Source organism: Etheostoma spectabile, chromosome 21, assembly GCF_008692095.1.
Source record: "Etheostoma spectabile isolate EspeVRDwgs_2016 chromosome 21, UIUC_Espe_1.0, whole genome shotgun sequence".
NCBI lineage: Eukaryota > Metazoa > Chordata > Actinopteri > Perciformes > Percidae > Etheostoma > Etheostoma spectabile.
The window spans coordinates 13,755,560-13,771,461 of NC_045753.1; the positions used below are offsets into that span (position 1 = coordinate 13,755,560).

The 15,902-nt window shown below is 41.4% G+C and overlaps 2 protein-coding genes across 2 annotated transcripts in view; both read left to right on the top strand.

Moving 5' to 3' along the window:
* The window catches only part of kif19 (kinesin family member 19), a gene marked incomplete at its 5' end in the record, with an annotated part of 35,240 nt that extends 25,544 nt beyond the window's left edge, over positions 1-9,696 (top strand). The window contains 15 exon segments of the mRNA XM_032502180.1: positions 496-621; positions 735-929; positions 2,693-2,839; positions 2,952-3,074; positions 3,844-4,000; positions 4,148-4,322; positions 4,558-4,756; positions 4,931-5,201; positions 6,031-6,155; positions 6,265-6,428; positions 6,543-6,648; positions 7,301-7,424; positions 7,677-8,065; positions 8,652-8,820; positions 8,919-9,696. Of these exon segments, the coding sequence (XP_032358071.1) occupies positions 496-621; positions 735-929; positions 2,693-2,839; positions 2,952-3,074; positions 3,844-4,000; positions 4,148-4,322; positions 4,558-4,756; positions 4,931-5,201; positions 6,031-6,155; positions 6,265-6,428; positions 6,543-6,648; positions 7,301-7,424; positions 7,677-8,065; positions 8,652-8,820; positions 8,919-9,046 (2,598 nt within the window). The 3' untranslated portion in view covers positions 9,047-9,696.
* Positions 9,697-11,156: 1,460 nt separating this feature from the next.
* Positions 11,157-15,902, top strand: part of si:ch73-127m5.2 (uncharacterized) — a 5,609-nt gene continuing 863 nt past the window's right edge. Inside the window, exons 1-4 of the mRNA XM_032502181.1 lie at positions 11,157-11,267; positions 13,590-14,238; positions 14,471-14,671; positions 14,774-14,903. Of these exons, the coding sequence (XP_032358072.1) occupies positions 13,845-14,238; positions 14,471-14,671; positions 14,774-14,903 (725 nt within the window). The 5' untranslated portion in view covers positions 11,157-11,267; positions 13,590-13,844. The remainder of the gene's footprint in view (positions 11,268-13,589; positions 14,239-14,470; positions 14,672-14,773; positions 14,904-15,902) is intronic.

The following is a 15,902-nucleotide window of genomic DNA, read 5'->3' on the forward strand; positions in this document are numbered from 1 at the left end:
CCCCCCTTCTCAGAGTTTGTAGCTGGGATCTGCCTGACAAATAAAAACTGTCCACACAGTTCCAACCTCCTAGTGGTTTGTCGTACAGTGGTCACTTTCCAGGATGTCTCTTCCTGTTTTGAGCTTTTATGTGGGTTCTTTTAGGGGTATCCACTGCACCATCAATGTCAGTTCAGAGAATGCGTCTGAATTTACTTTTATGTGGATGAAGAGCCCTGACACTGACTGATGACAGCCTGCCACCCAACAAGCAGTGGTTTCTACATGATAAGTGAAAAGATATAAATAAATATATATAAATATAGCACTTGATGTTGTTGTACCAGGTTTGGGTCTGTGTAGGAGGCCAAAAAACCTGAATGGAGCCTTTTCAGAGGAAATAAACAACCTTCCATTGCATGTCTTGACTCAAAGAAACATAACTTCAGGATGTCGAGCAGATCTGTATTGACGGTGTATTCAGCTGACGATATTATATTTCTGTGTTTTTTTTAGATCTACAATGAGATGATCCGTGACCTGCTGAACCCATCCTCTGGCTTTTTGGACCTAAGAGAAGACTCGAAAGGAGAGATTCAGGTCGCTGGCATCACAGAGGTGTCTACCATCAATGCACAAGAGGTTAGAAAAGCTTCCTTACCGTGCATGACATGACTTCTTACTTATTTCAGTCAAAACATTCAGATTTCAACCAGTGCAACTGCACAAATAGAACTCTGCCTTTGTGTTTTCAGATCATGGAATTGCTGATGAGGGGCAACAAGCAGCGCACCCAGGAGCCGACAGCTGCCAACAAGACGTCGTCTCGCTCCCACGCTGTGCTGCAGGTGGCCGTGAAGCAGCAGGGCAGGTGTCGAGACGTCTTACAGGAGGTCCGCTTTGCACGTCTCTTCATGATCGACCTAGCTGGCTCTGAACGAGCAGCACAGGTGTGTGTATATATATACACTTAGTCAGGAGGCGTCTAGTCTTTTTCTACAATTTTTCACTTACGGGATTTTTAGCCAGTTGACGGTGGAGCTTCCTCTTTCTTTGCAGTGCAATGCAGGTCCACAAAAGTAAAAACTACAAATAGCACATGAAATAGTTAAATAAACAATTTGACCAGCTATAATAATAAAATGATATTTGCACTTTAATGCATCAGCAACAATAATGTAATAATATGATATATCCTTTAGTGTAATATAAAAAGGCTTTGACTTTTCATACTTAAAGTGAATGTTTCTGATAATACACACACGAACATTTTAAGGGCTTTTAAATACTGAGTTTATTTATCAAAAGAAAAAGAAAAATGCCAGCATTGTGACTCCAAACCAGATTTTATTTACCCAAAAATGTAGTCTCTCTATGAAGATTCCATCCCTAAACATAAATTGTATATTTTTTCCTGTCAGAATATGTTATTGATTTTACCTTTTTTACAAGAGACATGCTAAGTAACGAAAAAAAGAAAAAAAAAAATCACATTCAGTATGTAAGGGGTAAACCAGCTACACATGATCCACGGCAAAACCGCGAGGTAGGGCGCAGAGCAAAGAGACAAATCGCAGCGCAAGAACTTTCTGGAGTTGGTTGCGAGGTCAGCAGCAACTAGATCACAGTTGGTTCAGAGCAGTGGGCGATGCCAGGGTTAGCGCAGCGCCTAGTCCTGTGCCAACCCTTCCCATAGGAAATCAATGGAACAGCCAGCTTTTTCCGCCTATCATGTGTAGACGGCTTTATAATAAAACATACCCTTTACAAAAAAAACAAATTCACAAAAAAGAAAATGAAGGTAGAAAAAGGAGAGTATTGAAGAGAATAAGTACTTCATGATTACCAAATGAATCATTTTACAGCCAGTTTCAGGCCGTCAGCCGAAACTGGAGGACATTATCTCTGGTGTCGCACCAGTGCGGTCAATACTTGTCTGGAGAAAAGCAAGGCTGTGTTGTCAGACAGGAAATGAAGACTAGATGTGATTTGACCTTCTCTTCGTTGAGTGAGGATGTTGAAAAGTATTTGTTCAGTTTAAGGTCGGCAGTTTTTCAAGAGTCTGCTTCTGTCGGTCAGATGAATGGCTTGTTATTTATGCCACAACATGCAAACAGTCGGGAGCGAGAGCACTTACTTACCATGGAGACTGTTTGAGAGCCATACTATTGATGAATAGCACATATGGCCTCCATTAGGAATTGAACAGAACAAACAGAGTTGTTTGTCACATGAAGCAACACGGAACATTTTATTTCTGCTTCTAAATTAAATAGGAGTGGATGACGTTAGTAAACGTTGAGGAGGTAATGCCATCTACTGGGCAAGATTGGAAACAGGACAACAAGTCTGAAAGAAACAGCCGAGAGTCTATGTTCAGATGTTAGGGTGCCCTGGTGGCCAAGTATTGTCATAATAAAATGTATAGTCTTTGGAGCTTCGAGTCCATCTTTATAGAATCATTTACAGATTCTGTTTGGTTTAACAGGGAGGTGAACGCCTTTAACAGCTGATTCGATTTAGGAAGAGGGTATTGGTTAAGTGTTAGGTCTTCCTGAAAGAATATACGCTGAGCTATATTTGCTGCATATTATTCCCTCTCTCTCGCTCTCTGTCTCTCAGTTGTCTACAGTTTACTGTGTAATAATTAAATGCCTAAAGAACATTTTCAAAAAGCTCAGAGGTTTTCTCACCCACATCTGTCTGTCATTAGACTCAGAATAGAGGTCAGCGGTTGAAAGAGGGGGCCCACATCAACCGCTCCCTTCTGGCTTTGGGCAACTGCATCAACGCGCTGAGTGACAAAAATGGCACCAAGTATGTCAACTATCGAGACAGCAAGTTGACTCGACTACTGAAGGTACAGCAATTTAGGAATTTATAAGGGACCATCTACAGGATTCCCTCATTTTACTTTGTGATTCACACAATATTCATCCTTATTGAGCTCTTCTGATATCTTTGACCAACAGGACTCGTTGGGTGGGAACAGCCGAACGGTCATGATAGCCCATATTAGCCCCGCCTCTGTGGCTTTTGAGGAGTCTCGTAACACCCTGGCATACGCTGACCGTGCCAAAAGCATTCGAACACGGGTGAGCTCAGAACTCATGTTTTATCAATTAAGCCTTATCTGTCTTTACTACAGTTGAAATAGAGATGAGTGGATTTCATGACACAATTTAATATTTCAGGGTTCAACAATAAGGGCTGCCCGTAAAAAATAAAACAACCCACTTGGCTGTTTTGGCGTCATCATATCATAAGGACATTATCGTTCTCTGGGGATCGGAGAATGCTTTTTGAGTGATTTAATTTGAATGTGTCATTGGCCAATCAAGAATTAAGTTGGTTCTTGAGGCTTTTTTGTTTACACTTTTGATGCTTTAAACATGTTTTGTTTTAAGGTTGTTGTTTTTTTACATTTTACCCTCATCCCCTGTTTTTTTCAAACTTTTTTTCGACGTTTTTTCCGAAGAAAAAAACAAACAAATTGTATAGGGGCCAGTAAAAATTGACTTTGGGCAAGTAGAATTTTTCATTAATTACCAGATGGGACAAGTGAAAAAAAACCTTAGCGTTGAACCCTGTATTTCATTACATTTTGGTTTAATATTAGATAGTTACGGCTTTTTAAGATGGATTGATTTGTTGCCAATAAAGTAGATTCCAATTTTTCAGTTTTTGTTAAAATACTGTATAAGTGAAGCTTTTTACCATTTAATAGTATTTCATTCTGTGTTGTGGTTTGTTCCAAGAACCAATTTAGCCACTTAGAAAATATAAATATCCGTGTGAAATTTGAGACCCATGTAAATATCTAAGTATTCTTTTCTTTGTCTTTCTCATCACTGTGCGCTTCAGGTAAAGAGGAACCTGATCAATGTGTCATACCACATTGCTCAGTACACCAACATCATCTCAGACCTGCGCTGTGAGATCCAGCGGCTCAAGAAGAAGATTGCAGATCAGGCGAGCCGCCAGCTTAACTCAGACCGGGCTGACATCCGCCATGTCCAGGGTAAACAAATCCACAAATGCCTCCTCCCAGTATGAACAAAATCTGGCAACTTCAGCCGTTTTCTAATATTTTTATTCTGCACTGCGTGTTTTATGACTATTTCCTTATTCTCCTTTTCTTTTCATTATCTTTCCTCATCTCTCGTAGCGGAGGTCCAGGCCCACTCCAGCCACCAGAGTCAGGCAGAGATGGACCAGTTGAGGGAGCAGCTCTTGGATGCCTTCCGCCAACAGATGGAGATCAGGAGGAGCCTGATGGAGCTGGAAAACAGCAACATGGAGATCCAGATTGACACCTCCAAACACCTGTTAACCATTGCAGAGTCAGTGTTCAGGGTTTATGTCTTTAATTTCATCCATAGCATACATACTTTAATCTGTAATCCCCTCTGACAATTAGGATTACGTTTAATTTTACAAAACGTTTGTAAACTGATTTACTGTATGTGTACCTCGACCAGTATTTATATTACCAGCTCTGGTGAACAGAAGACAAATTATAAATGACATTGTTATTGCTGGCAGCTCAAATGTTTGTATATAACCTTCTTTTCCCAGCTGGGAGCAGGAGCGTAGTAGGCGCAGGAAGAAGTGGCGGGCTGAAAGAAGGAAAGAAAGTGTCAATAAGGACGAAAGCGAGAAGGACTCGGACTCCCCAGATTCTCCTCCGGATAGCACAGAGACCCAGCAGGTGGTGATGGCCCGAGAAAACCTGGTTACACTCATGGCTGAACAGAAAAAGATCAACAAACAGAAGGTAGGATTCTTAATCTACTTTTTAAAACTAAGGTAGTTCTGTGTTTCTATAGAATATAGAAACTAACTACTTTCTTGTAGTAGGGCTTGGCTGTGATTTTAGATCTCTTTACTTGAACATGGCATGTTTGAGAAATTGCACATCTCAGATCTTTCTGTTTCCCGCTCATGCAAGGCGTTGCTCGAGCGCAGATTTGTGGAGCTTCGGGATCTGGGCCGTCGCTTGGAGGAGCTGTTGCCTCGACGGGTGAGCTCAGAGGAGCAGCGCGAGGTCCTGTGCCTCCTCTGCAAAGTCCACGAGCTGGAGATCGAGAACGCAGAGATGCAGTCCCATGCACTGCTCAAGGACAACGTCATCCGGCACAAAGACTTTGTGGTGCAGCGCTTCGAGCAGCACAGACACCTGTGTGACGAGATCATACAGCAGCAGAGACAGTTCATTGTTGGTGAGTCCATCAGTGCTTAGTCTTGCTTTGCCAGACCTTCCTGCACAGCATTGTGGAGGAGGGTCTGGGTAGACCACACAGCATTGCGGGATTGGAAAAAAAACGTGCTCTGGTTCATTGGAATTTCTTTAAAGCAATCACAGTTGTCTTTGGCCGCGCTAAGCGCCAGACGTCCCAATGGTGCCGTTTTAAAATAGCCTCGGGAAGAAACCTGTTTTGGTGGAACGCGTGTATGTTCAAAGGTTGTTCAAAAAAATCAAATTGGACAGATAGTCTACCTAGCTGTCTGGACTTACCCTGCAGAGATCTGAGGAGCAGTTAACCATAGTCCTCATAAATCCACTGGAGGTTAGAATACCAATACAAAGAAAGCAGAAGGTGACGGACATCCAGCCAAATTTCTGGTGGTACCAGAACAATCCCAGAAATAAAATGTCGTCCATATAGACTAATCAGCACTAACTCCAAAAATGTGTTGAAAAGCCTATATTTAATATCTGTTGCTTGGTTAATTGCTGTGTACATTGTTTCCACAAGCCTGGTTTACAACCGCATCAATTTGCCAAATGAGTCAGTTGAAAGAAAAGGAATTATTTTGATAATCTGGTCCAAGTTTTTTTTTTTCAACCACTAATTCCAAACTTTTGATCATTCCCATTTCTCAGATATGAGGACTTTCTGCTTTTGTTAGTCTTAGATGACAGGTTTGAACTGTTGGTCGGACAAAACAAAACATTTAATGACGTTTGGTTTTGGTTTTAGGCACCGTGAATTTCTGAAATTTTACTGAATTGTATGTAAGTACTATATGTATGCGTTTGTGTTCCAGACCACAGTCTGCTAGTACCTCCACACCTCCAGGAGCTGTATGAGATGTACATGAGGGAGCTGGATGAGAGGAAACTGGACAGAGCAATGGCCCTGGACAAGGTGACCACCAGACACACCATCAAGGTAGCCGCCGCATGACCAATCACATTGAGAAACAAGATTATGCACAACATATTTATTAGATGGCCTATATGAATATTGAGACTATTAATTCATACTAATCCTGTTGCAGGAGGGCTCTCTACCTAAGATCACCCTGCCCAGTCAGGGTCGTGACAACATGCAGGACATGGACTCGGACCAGGAGAGTGTACGCAACATGTGCTCGGATAACAGACGAGGCCAAGCCAAAATCCGTAGACACACTTTGCCCCCTATTCTGCCTGAGCCTGAGCTGTAAGGACATCTTGTTGATATGTATTTATTGTAACAGCAAGTTTCACAAAAGCTCCATGTTCCAATGACTGAAGTTAATTTATCAGTATTGATCTCGCTCTTTCCCTGCATCAGTGACAACAACAGAGTTTTTAAGAGCAGCCCTCATGCCAGGCAGATAAAAAACTCTGCTGTAATGACACCGCCTCCCATCCACATAAACGGGAAGGGCAACAGAGAGGTGAGGATAAGTCTAATAGGCAGTATTTGTCCCTGATTTCTTCCATTTCCGTAGCTATCCCTGAGAAGTGCCTCATGCTGTTTCTATATAGGTTGATTTTTTTTGTGTGTGTTTTTTGTAATACCACACTGTAAAGCACTTTGTGCAGCATGTAATTTTGGTACTATAAAGGTGCTATACAAATAAAGTTATTATTATTATAGTTATTATTATCATGCTGTGATTTAATACAGTCTAATCAGGTGTTGATTTTCATATCAAGCCAAATGGGTTCCTGTTTAAATTAAACACACATATATTTGACTCTGTTAGAAGATTTTCATGTTCAACCCATGCGCCTCCACAGAAGAAGCTCCAACATAATAATTCACTCTCAACTCTTGCATTCAGGGTTTTTTCTCAGCTTTTCATGTTGAAATTTCCAGGCTTGAAATAATATTACCTCCATCTAATTTTCTCACTATGCAAATGTCTAAGGAGTGTGAGTCATTGACGAAATGAAGTAAAAAAAAAGTTATGGGTGCTAGAATCCAAATGCCCTACTCAAAGTAAACATGTAATTTTCAAGAGGCACAGAATTAATTCAGATAGCACCAAAGGACTGCTGTGACTGTCTGATCATAATGTGGCACTCTGCATTTCGTGTTTGCAGCTGCAGCCGCTGGCTCCTGAGAGCTCTCTGAGCTACAGCCATCTCAGCCACAGTGTCAGCAGCCACCTGGACTCTTCACCCGAGAGCAGCGAGGCCGGGGCTGATATCCCGCTTTCACGAACCGGTAAGATGTTCAAACGGGTATATACAGTATGCAGTACATGTTAGTGGAGGTACAATTGGGCTGGTGTGAGCACATTCAGCTTACACAAATTGATTGATTATCAACATTTTTGTTGATTTATTTTCTTCCAAATCTTTCAACACTAACAAATAGTTAGCTGTGCCCATAAAAGCATTATAAGCCATTCTTTCAGAGGTAGCCATTTAATGGGTGGTGAAGTAAAATAACACACATGTCCCTGTGTCTCCGCAGAGCGGCAGCAGATCCTAAAGGGGGTCCAGAACATTGTAGTAAAAGCAGCCCGTCGACGCTCCAAAGCTCTGGAGTTGGACGCCTTGCGATTACCCCCTCCCCCCTCTCCCCTGGACCCCAAGAAGCAGAAAAGCAGCCTCTCTTTGAGTGAGGCGCCCCCTCAAGGTTTACCAATGCGACGCGGCAGGCAGCCTAGCCCTGAGCTCAGACACGCCACCTCGGACGATAACCTGTCCAGCAGCACGGGTGACGGGCCCGGCCTGCAGGTAACCTGGACACGCCCACGTAACCTTCATGTCGCCACCAAGAACCAAACACCCCGCGAAGTGGACTTTGAGGCTCGCCGCAAGAAGAGGCGCTCACGCTCTTTTGAGGTCACTGGTCAAGCAGTGAGTATTTTCCAAATAAAAATATTTCTGAGTTTTTCTCAGGAGACTTTAAGTGAGCTGCATTAAGTGCTTTTTGGAAAATAAAGGGAGGAAAGACTGCAAAGACAACCAGCCTTATTATAGCATATCAGCTTATCACATTCTGCTTTTTATTATTATTATTATTATTATTATTATTATTATTATTATTATTATTATTATTATGGATGCACAACATACAGAAAAATAAGGCAATCAGTCATCACTGCATTCCAACACAAAACCCTATAGCAACAATATGAACTGGGAAATTATTGGACAACTCAATCCACCTTCGTGACAATAGTGAAATTCTGGATTTTCTGTTTATCAGGCTATCATGTATCCTAATATTTGACATCCTACACATTAAGCAGAAACATACAACATTGGCATTTACATGAACTTGCCCTGTAGCCTGGTTTTCCCTGGTGTAATGGTGTCACATATATTGTATGTGAGCCATAAACCCATTAAATAGTCACAGGACTAAGCAGCACCATATTAGATTGTCGGTATACACGAAATTTAGAAATTTGATATAATTTCTTACTCCACTTGCTTGCAGCTGCCTCAAACCAAGACAAGCACAGCTCAGAGGTTCCGTCCTCTGGACAGCACATCAGACCTCCATCTCCACAGCAACGGTCAGCCCCAGGCTCCCATGCTACGTCCCCAGTACAGAGGGGTCCTTCCTCTCGCCAAAATCAGGGCACCCCACAACATCCAGCAAACAGGTAAACTTCTGTCCCTGCCAGTGTCAACCAATTGACGTTCCTCTGTAATAACCTTTTTTATTGAGCTCTGTTTTGTTACATCCCCTGTCTTTCTACAGGCTTAAATGCAGAGTCCTCATCAGCCCACATGAATAACCTGAAGCGAGGGCCCCAGCTGCGGCAGCCCCAGCCCCTCCTCTACATCACCACCACAGGAACTGGGGGCCAGCGCACACGCAGACACTAAGCCATCACCCAAATTTATCCTCAGCACCAGCACTGACACCTAAAACCAGCTGAGTTTGGAGTAGAACCTCAGAGCAACCAAACCCACCCCGATCCCAACACCTCAGTGACTGACATTAGGCAAGATTGTAAGGCAGTATGCTGGAGATTAAACTTCACACAGGTGTCCTCTGTGCTTTGTTGTGGACACTGAGCAGCAGCGCTGACAGGCTCTGAGACCCATCAGCCTACGGACGCCAAAGATTGCTAGATGTACAGTGCATGTTCTGTGTGCGTGTAAAGTGTTTCCATTTTAGCTTGCTGTCGTGCTGAATTATGTGTTATTCTCAAGTCAGGATGGTGTCAAACTCACTATAAATGCAACACACAATACTAATCGTTTATTGTCAGCATATACGGTTTGGTAATGTTCAGTGCTTGTTATAAAGGCCAGAAAGTGAAGCATTAAGCTAAATGGGGATGTTTCTAGGGCTCAACCTCATCGTAATGATGTAAATGAGAATCAGTGGAAATGACTGCCTTTATTATTAGGGTATTACACTAATGGCAATGTAAAACTGTAACATGAGAAAAGACGGATTGTCACGTTGTTTCAGCATCAGTTTTTCTTGTAGTGCGGTTGTTTCAATGGCACGCTAATATTTGAGTAAAGCAAAAAACCTTGATCATCTTGATTGTTGTGCACTTCTGGATTGAAACTCAGTGTTGTATTCTCACACGCCCCGGGTCTATGCCTTTTCTTACCCAAACATGACTGTTTAATGTTATGTCTGTTTGTGTAGATGTGCTGTATAGTCCCACAAGTTGCTTTTCCAGATTAGTTGGCTGTATTTTGATGAATTATTTAACTGTTGCCTTTTCTTTTATGTTGCTGTCATCGACATTGTTTTCATAACTACAACTTTCTATGCTTTATTTTGTACTTTTTTTTAATTTTTACCTCAATAAATTCAAAAATTGAAAGAAAATGAGCGTCAGTTCAGTTCCTGGTTAACATTGCTGCATCCATGCAAGACTGAAATATGCTATAATGTCATAGAAATGAAATTTTTTTGAAAGACTCACACAGGATGCTATCTACAGATTGGATGCGTAATATTCCATAATGTCCACTAGATGCTGCACAGTAGCTACAGTACGCAATCTAATGGGCCATTCCTCTACTCACAACACATATGTTTCTTCTACAACTTGAGTAGTTTGCTTGATTTAGCATTTATTATTGAATTTTGGGATCATAGACATTTTGTGAAGACTTCTATGGCTGATATTGGAAGCTGTATTTATTATTTTGTATCATAAGCAGCGAGTTTCTTTTTCTGCTATTCAATTACCATTTAATTAAGATTATACCCTTGGACTATTATGTAAGCACTATTCAGAAAATACAGATCAGGATATATATGATAAGGTATATTTGGTAAATGGTATTATTCTGCCTTCGAGTCTGGGTTTGTGTGTGCAATTTTTGAAGCACAACTATTATTTCAGAGATGAACACTGCTTTGTGACCATAAACCTTTCTGGAATACAAATTAAAAGCTCCAATTTATTATTTAGCTGGCATATGTAATTAAGTCAAATGTAACTGGTATGACTAATCACTGCTGCAAGTAAAGATTAGTCGTTATGTTCATACCTACTGCCATATGTCAGTTGATTATTGCTCAGGCTATCTTGATAAATCATTCAGGAATGATTGTTTTGAGTCCTTGAATCTGACAAGGGCATCCACCCTTGTCCAAATAATAACAATAATCACAAGTGCTTCTGTAAATTTGATGACTAAAAGTCTATTTTTACTCCAGATATGAGGTGATTAGCATTCATCCAGATAACCAGGTAAAACTCACTTTCTTGCAGTTGTATAATTTGCCATTTTAACAAGTTTGCGGCCGATTTACCTCAAAAAATGACATTTAAACAAATGAAGTACAAGATATATTTATTCCATTGTATGTGAATGAGATTTAATCGGAAATACCGCCTCCTCTGTTCTACAGACAGCATTATTTCCCAATGAGCAATCACCTGCTGTGTGATTGACATGTTAATCGACCAATCAGCGATGGGATTACGGCTCTCGGGCGGTAGTGCATGTACAGCTGATTTGCAACCCGCCGAAGCTACAGCAGAGAAGGAGAAAAAATGTCGCTGGCTTCGACGCGGACCGTTCTAGGATCAGTGTCCTTTTAGGAAAAATCAGACGTCACGGCAATTCGGTGAGTGGGACAGCCATCACTAGTTGCATCCTCGGTTAGCGGTTAAATTCGGTCTGTCCCGTTCAGAACCGCGACCGCGCGCTACAGTTGTACTCATTTTGTTTCAACGTGTCAGGCCTGCGGTTTAGATAAAGAAACAGCAACGACCGTGCCTGGCGGCCATGATGAATGTTAGTTACGATAACTGTAGCATTGTTGATATAATTTGGGTCTTTAGTTGGTATTAAAGGCAGCGTTTTTTCTCATAAAACTACAAGTAAAAATGAGCCACTGTGTATATATGTCTGTAAAACAACAGACGGTGAGGGATAAGCTTGTATTTAGTGTTATTGTAGAAAGTTTTGTGTTTGCCCATAAGCTGCCGATTCTGAGCGCGAGACAGACCGTTTAATCACGCGCTCATGCACGCACCCCTATACCAGTTAAAAAGGTAATGGGTGTAGTTATATTGTGAACACTTGGGTAGACGCTTTTTTACAGTTATTTTAGTTAAAATAAAGAGCTGTCCCCTTGCCATATCTCGTCCAACCCCAGGCCTTTCTTCTCACAGCAGCAGCTGAGCTGTAGCAACCAGCAGGCAGACAGCCTAGTGATTGTTGACACACAAACTGTGACCTTCTAAGTTGCTTGCTTTTTGTAAGGTCTAACCATAGACTGCATGGGTCTAACATTGGTTCTCAAAGTGGGGTCTGGGGACCCCCAGGGGTCCACAACAAAAAGGGGAACAATGTATTAATATTTTCATCCAATCCAAGTAACACAATTATATATTGTATGATTATTTTGCTCATGGGTTTTATTCACTTTCTGTAATAAAACATCTAAAACCAAAAATGTTATCAGGTAGGGGACTGTGGTACAAAGTCCTATAAGATGGTCTAATTTTCAGTTCAGTTTAGGGGAGCTTGATGTGAAAAAGTCTGGAAACCACTGGTCTAACTCACTAATCAGGTTTTCCTTTGCTTTGTTTTTGAAGCTGTGTGTAATAATGGATTCTGGGTAGGTTTTAAACTTAGACCCACCAAGCAAATCACACTATTTCTTTCAAAATGATGAATAAAAGTAAAACTATGGCAAAATGCAAAATTGAACAAGTCAATGCTGAATTTGGACTTTAGGGATCTAAAGACCGCCCCCCCTGGCACACACACACACACACACACTTTATGCACAAACAATGTGGTTCAAGACCCATTCGTCCATTTTTTTTTTCTTTTTTCAAAAGCAGTAGTGAAGTAAAAAGAGGACAACACAGAAAGATAAGAAATGCATGTTAGGATCATGAACCTACTGTGACACTTGCTTTATTCTTATTTGTTTAAAACTTTTTCTCATGTCATGTTAACGGCAGTGGTGAAAGATGTTTTGCTTAAGTCCATCACTTAATTAAAAGTACAAAAGCATCAGCATCAAACAATACTTGAAGTACTGAAATATAAAAGTAATCAATGCAGAATGGCCCCATTCTAGAGTAAAATATATTATATTATTGCTTCAATGTAGCAGCTTGTTTGATCTTTTAAACAAGATGTCAGATATTCAGGAACACTAAATTAGCCACGTAAGACCTGTGTAACACATGTGAAGTGTTTGTGCTATGACGGCAGCTGTTGCTATGAACCTGCTCCGGTCAGCCTTGTGGCTGTGTACCATCAAAGCGAACGTCCACCATATCAACCCATGTTTTACCTTAAAGGTGCTGTAGGTAGGATTGCGAAGATCCAGGACTTAGCCAACACATTTGAACATCCACAACTTTTCAGTCCCTCCCCCTTTCTGCTAAAGCCCAAAAGGGTCTCCTAAGCCCCTCTTCCCACAAGGGGGTAATGAATGCGTGTGCATGAACAGTGATTGGCACGCAGTTAGAACCTGCCCCCCCCCCCCGCTCCCACCCTGATTGGTGCATCTGAACACTGAGCTGTGGATTTTTGCAAATCACACTACAGGCTGTAGAGGAGATTTAAATGACCTTCTACTGGAACATAGTGTCAATTTCAGCAAGTACGACAGAAAGTTATACCTACTGCACCTTTAACTGTCCAAAGACACAATTAAGAATGAACACATTTTATCCCCCTAAATATCCCAATTATTATATATATTATAAATAGTAATTATATATCAAACAATTATGTGCCGAGTTTGGTTTTCCCACATGCTTACTGTAAGCATTGTTAAGGTATTTAGTAATTAGTATTATTTAGTAGCAGGAATGAATATGTCAGCAGAGTTTTAACTTTCAAATGATTTTAAATGTGTAGTCAGTTACAAACAACGTGACCTTTGGTACTGACCATGGATTTTCTGTTTTCTTTTTTTCAGAATGAACCCTCTGCTGTGGTGCGGCTGTGAGAGATTGAAAGCTTCGTGAAACTGTACAAAGAAAGTGAAACGTTCTAACAGTTGTAATGTGGGAGGTTTTACCTTGACTATAGAGAGATTCATCCCCTTTTGTCAGCTCTAAACATAACCATTTAAGAACAGAGGGGTATAGTGTAACACTACATGGGCCTCTAAGGTAACGTGATCTGATAATTGAAGCCTCTGGAGCCTCCTTCCTCAGACAGAAAGGTAACAATGGACCCATCTACTAGGGTGGTGGGTCTGGATGCCCAGGGGAACATGGTTTTCACAGTGGTGAAACCAGTAATGGGCATCTTTCAGGTGTCTTCAGAGCAAACAGGTAGTGTTGCACAAGGGAGCATGGGGCTACAGGGCCTACCTGAAAACACATTGATCCTTCCTCAAGTGCAAGGCCAAGCTCTGGACCAAGACCAGATGGAAATGCACACCATACAGCCTCAGATTCAGATGCCCCAGATGCAGGTTTCTGCCCCAGTCCAGACTGAGGTTGTGTCGCAGAGTCAGGACCCACCACCAAACTCGAGCACAAATTCAGAGTCCGCTACCCACATGCCTTTTGCAGAGGTGTCGTCACTCCTGGATCCCAACATGAAAGGATCTAAGGCTCGTAAGTGGCCAGTTGTTTGAAGATACTACCAGCAGCCGTTTAGCTTCAGAGCATATGTGTAGTCTTTGTTCTTGAATTTGTTTTTGTTAAGTTATTTAAAACTTGTTATTTAAATTGGTTGAAAGTAAAAGGGATTCAGATTTGAGAAGCAAATTTGTTATTCAGATTTGATCAGATGCTATTGAATCCCTGCTGTGCTGATTCCCCTTTTCCCGTTTTGCTCTTATTTTAGGAAAGTACCTCATCTCTTATGATGAAATCAAGCGGCGCCTGGAGGCCCCGGAGAAGATGTCGCTGCGCTCCCTGGCAGCCTACACTCGGGTCAGCAGAGGCCCGGCCAGCAAGAAAACACTTCTGGAGTCACTCAATGTTCTCAGCCTTACGCCAAGCACAACTACCTCTGTGTCCTCCTCATTCTCCAAACTCACTGAAGGTGACAGGGATGTGTGTTAATAGAGGACAAATATACACATTTGACATAACAAGGGCAGAGTGTAAGGGACTAAACTGTGTTTTCATTTGTGAATGTGTTTAGGCGACACCAGAGCTTTGTGTGATGATATGAAGGACTTTTCCCACGACTACATCAACTACAGCAACATGGCTAAACAGCTCATCCCCGAGACTAACACAGTCCAACACTGGTCCAAAATTATTGAAACTAGGTACGTACTGTATGTCCTTGTTGTAACATGGTCTTCAAGCCTGTTTTCCTAAGGAACCTTTACCCATCTGCAGCCTTCCCTCAAGCAGTAATATCTCCTTGGTCAACCCAAAAGCCCACACCTCCTTTGGCTGCCACTCCTTCCAGTTCTCAGCTGCAAATAACTGGAATGAACTACAAAAAAACCCTGAAACTCAAAACCCTTATCCCACTAACTGCCCTTAAAGCATGTCTTTCTGAGTTCCTGTCCGATCACTGTACATGCTTACGGTTCTCCATTGTTTATGCACTGCTTCGCAAACCCTATTTCATTACCTCTTTCATGCACCATTTTATAGATGAACATATGCACATCTTCACCTGCACTGCTATCATATCTGTTCACGCTCTTTTGCGCTATGCATCTGCCCTGGCATGATCGACTGTTATTCCCCCTTCGTTGTCATACAATTTCTGTAAATCTGCAGATGTACATCACTATCTAGACCATAATCTGCACCAACTGTAAATTGACTCTTCAATATTTCAGCATTTATGTAGACTATCTACTCATGCATATTGTGTTATTACTGATCTACTTCATTACCTATAGACCACTATTTGCTCTAACTGTACACTGAGTCTTAATTTCATCTTTGCATTTTTATAGACTGTCTATTCATATATATTATGTTATAACTGATCTACATCACTTACTAGACCACAATTTGCACCATCGTTGACTCTTTACTACATCTCAGCGGTGATATACTGTATATTGTGTTATTATCATATCACTCTCGCTAACCATCAACTTACTTACGCCTCAGTTTGTGCCGGCTTTGTAATGCCTTCTTAATCTACACTTTATGTAGCCTATTGTATTCTGTATTCTTGTATTGAATATGAAACTGTATGTTGTCTTTGCACGCTTATGCTTGTCTTGGCCAGGTCGCCGTTGCAAATGAGAACCTGTTCTCAATGGCCTAGCTGGTTAGATAAAGGTTAAAAAAAAAAAAAA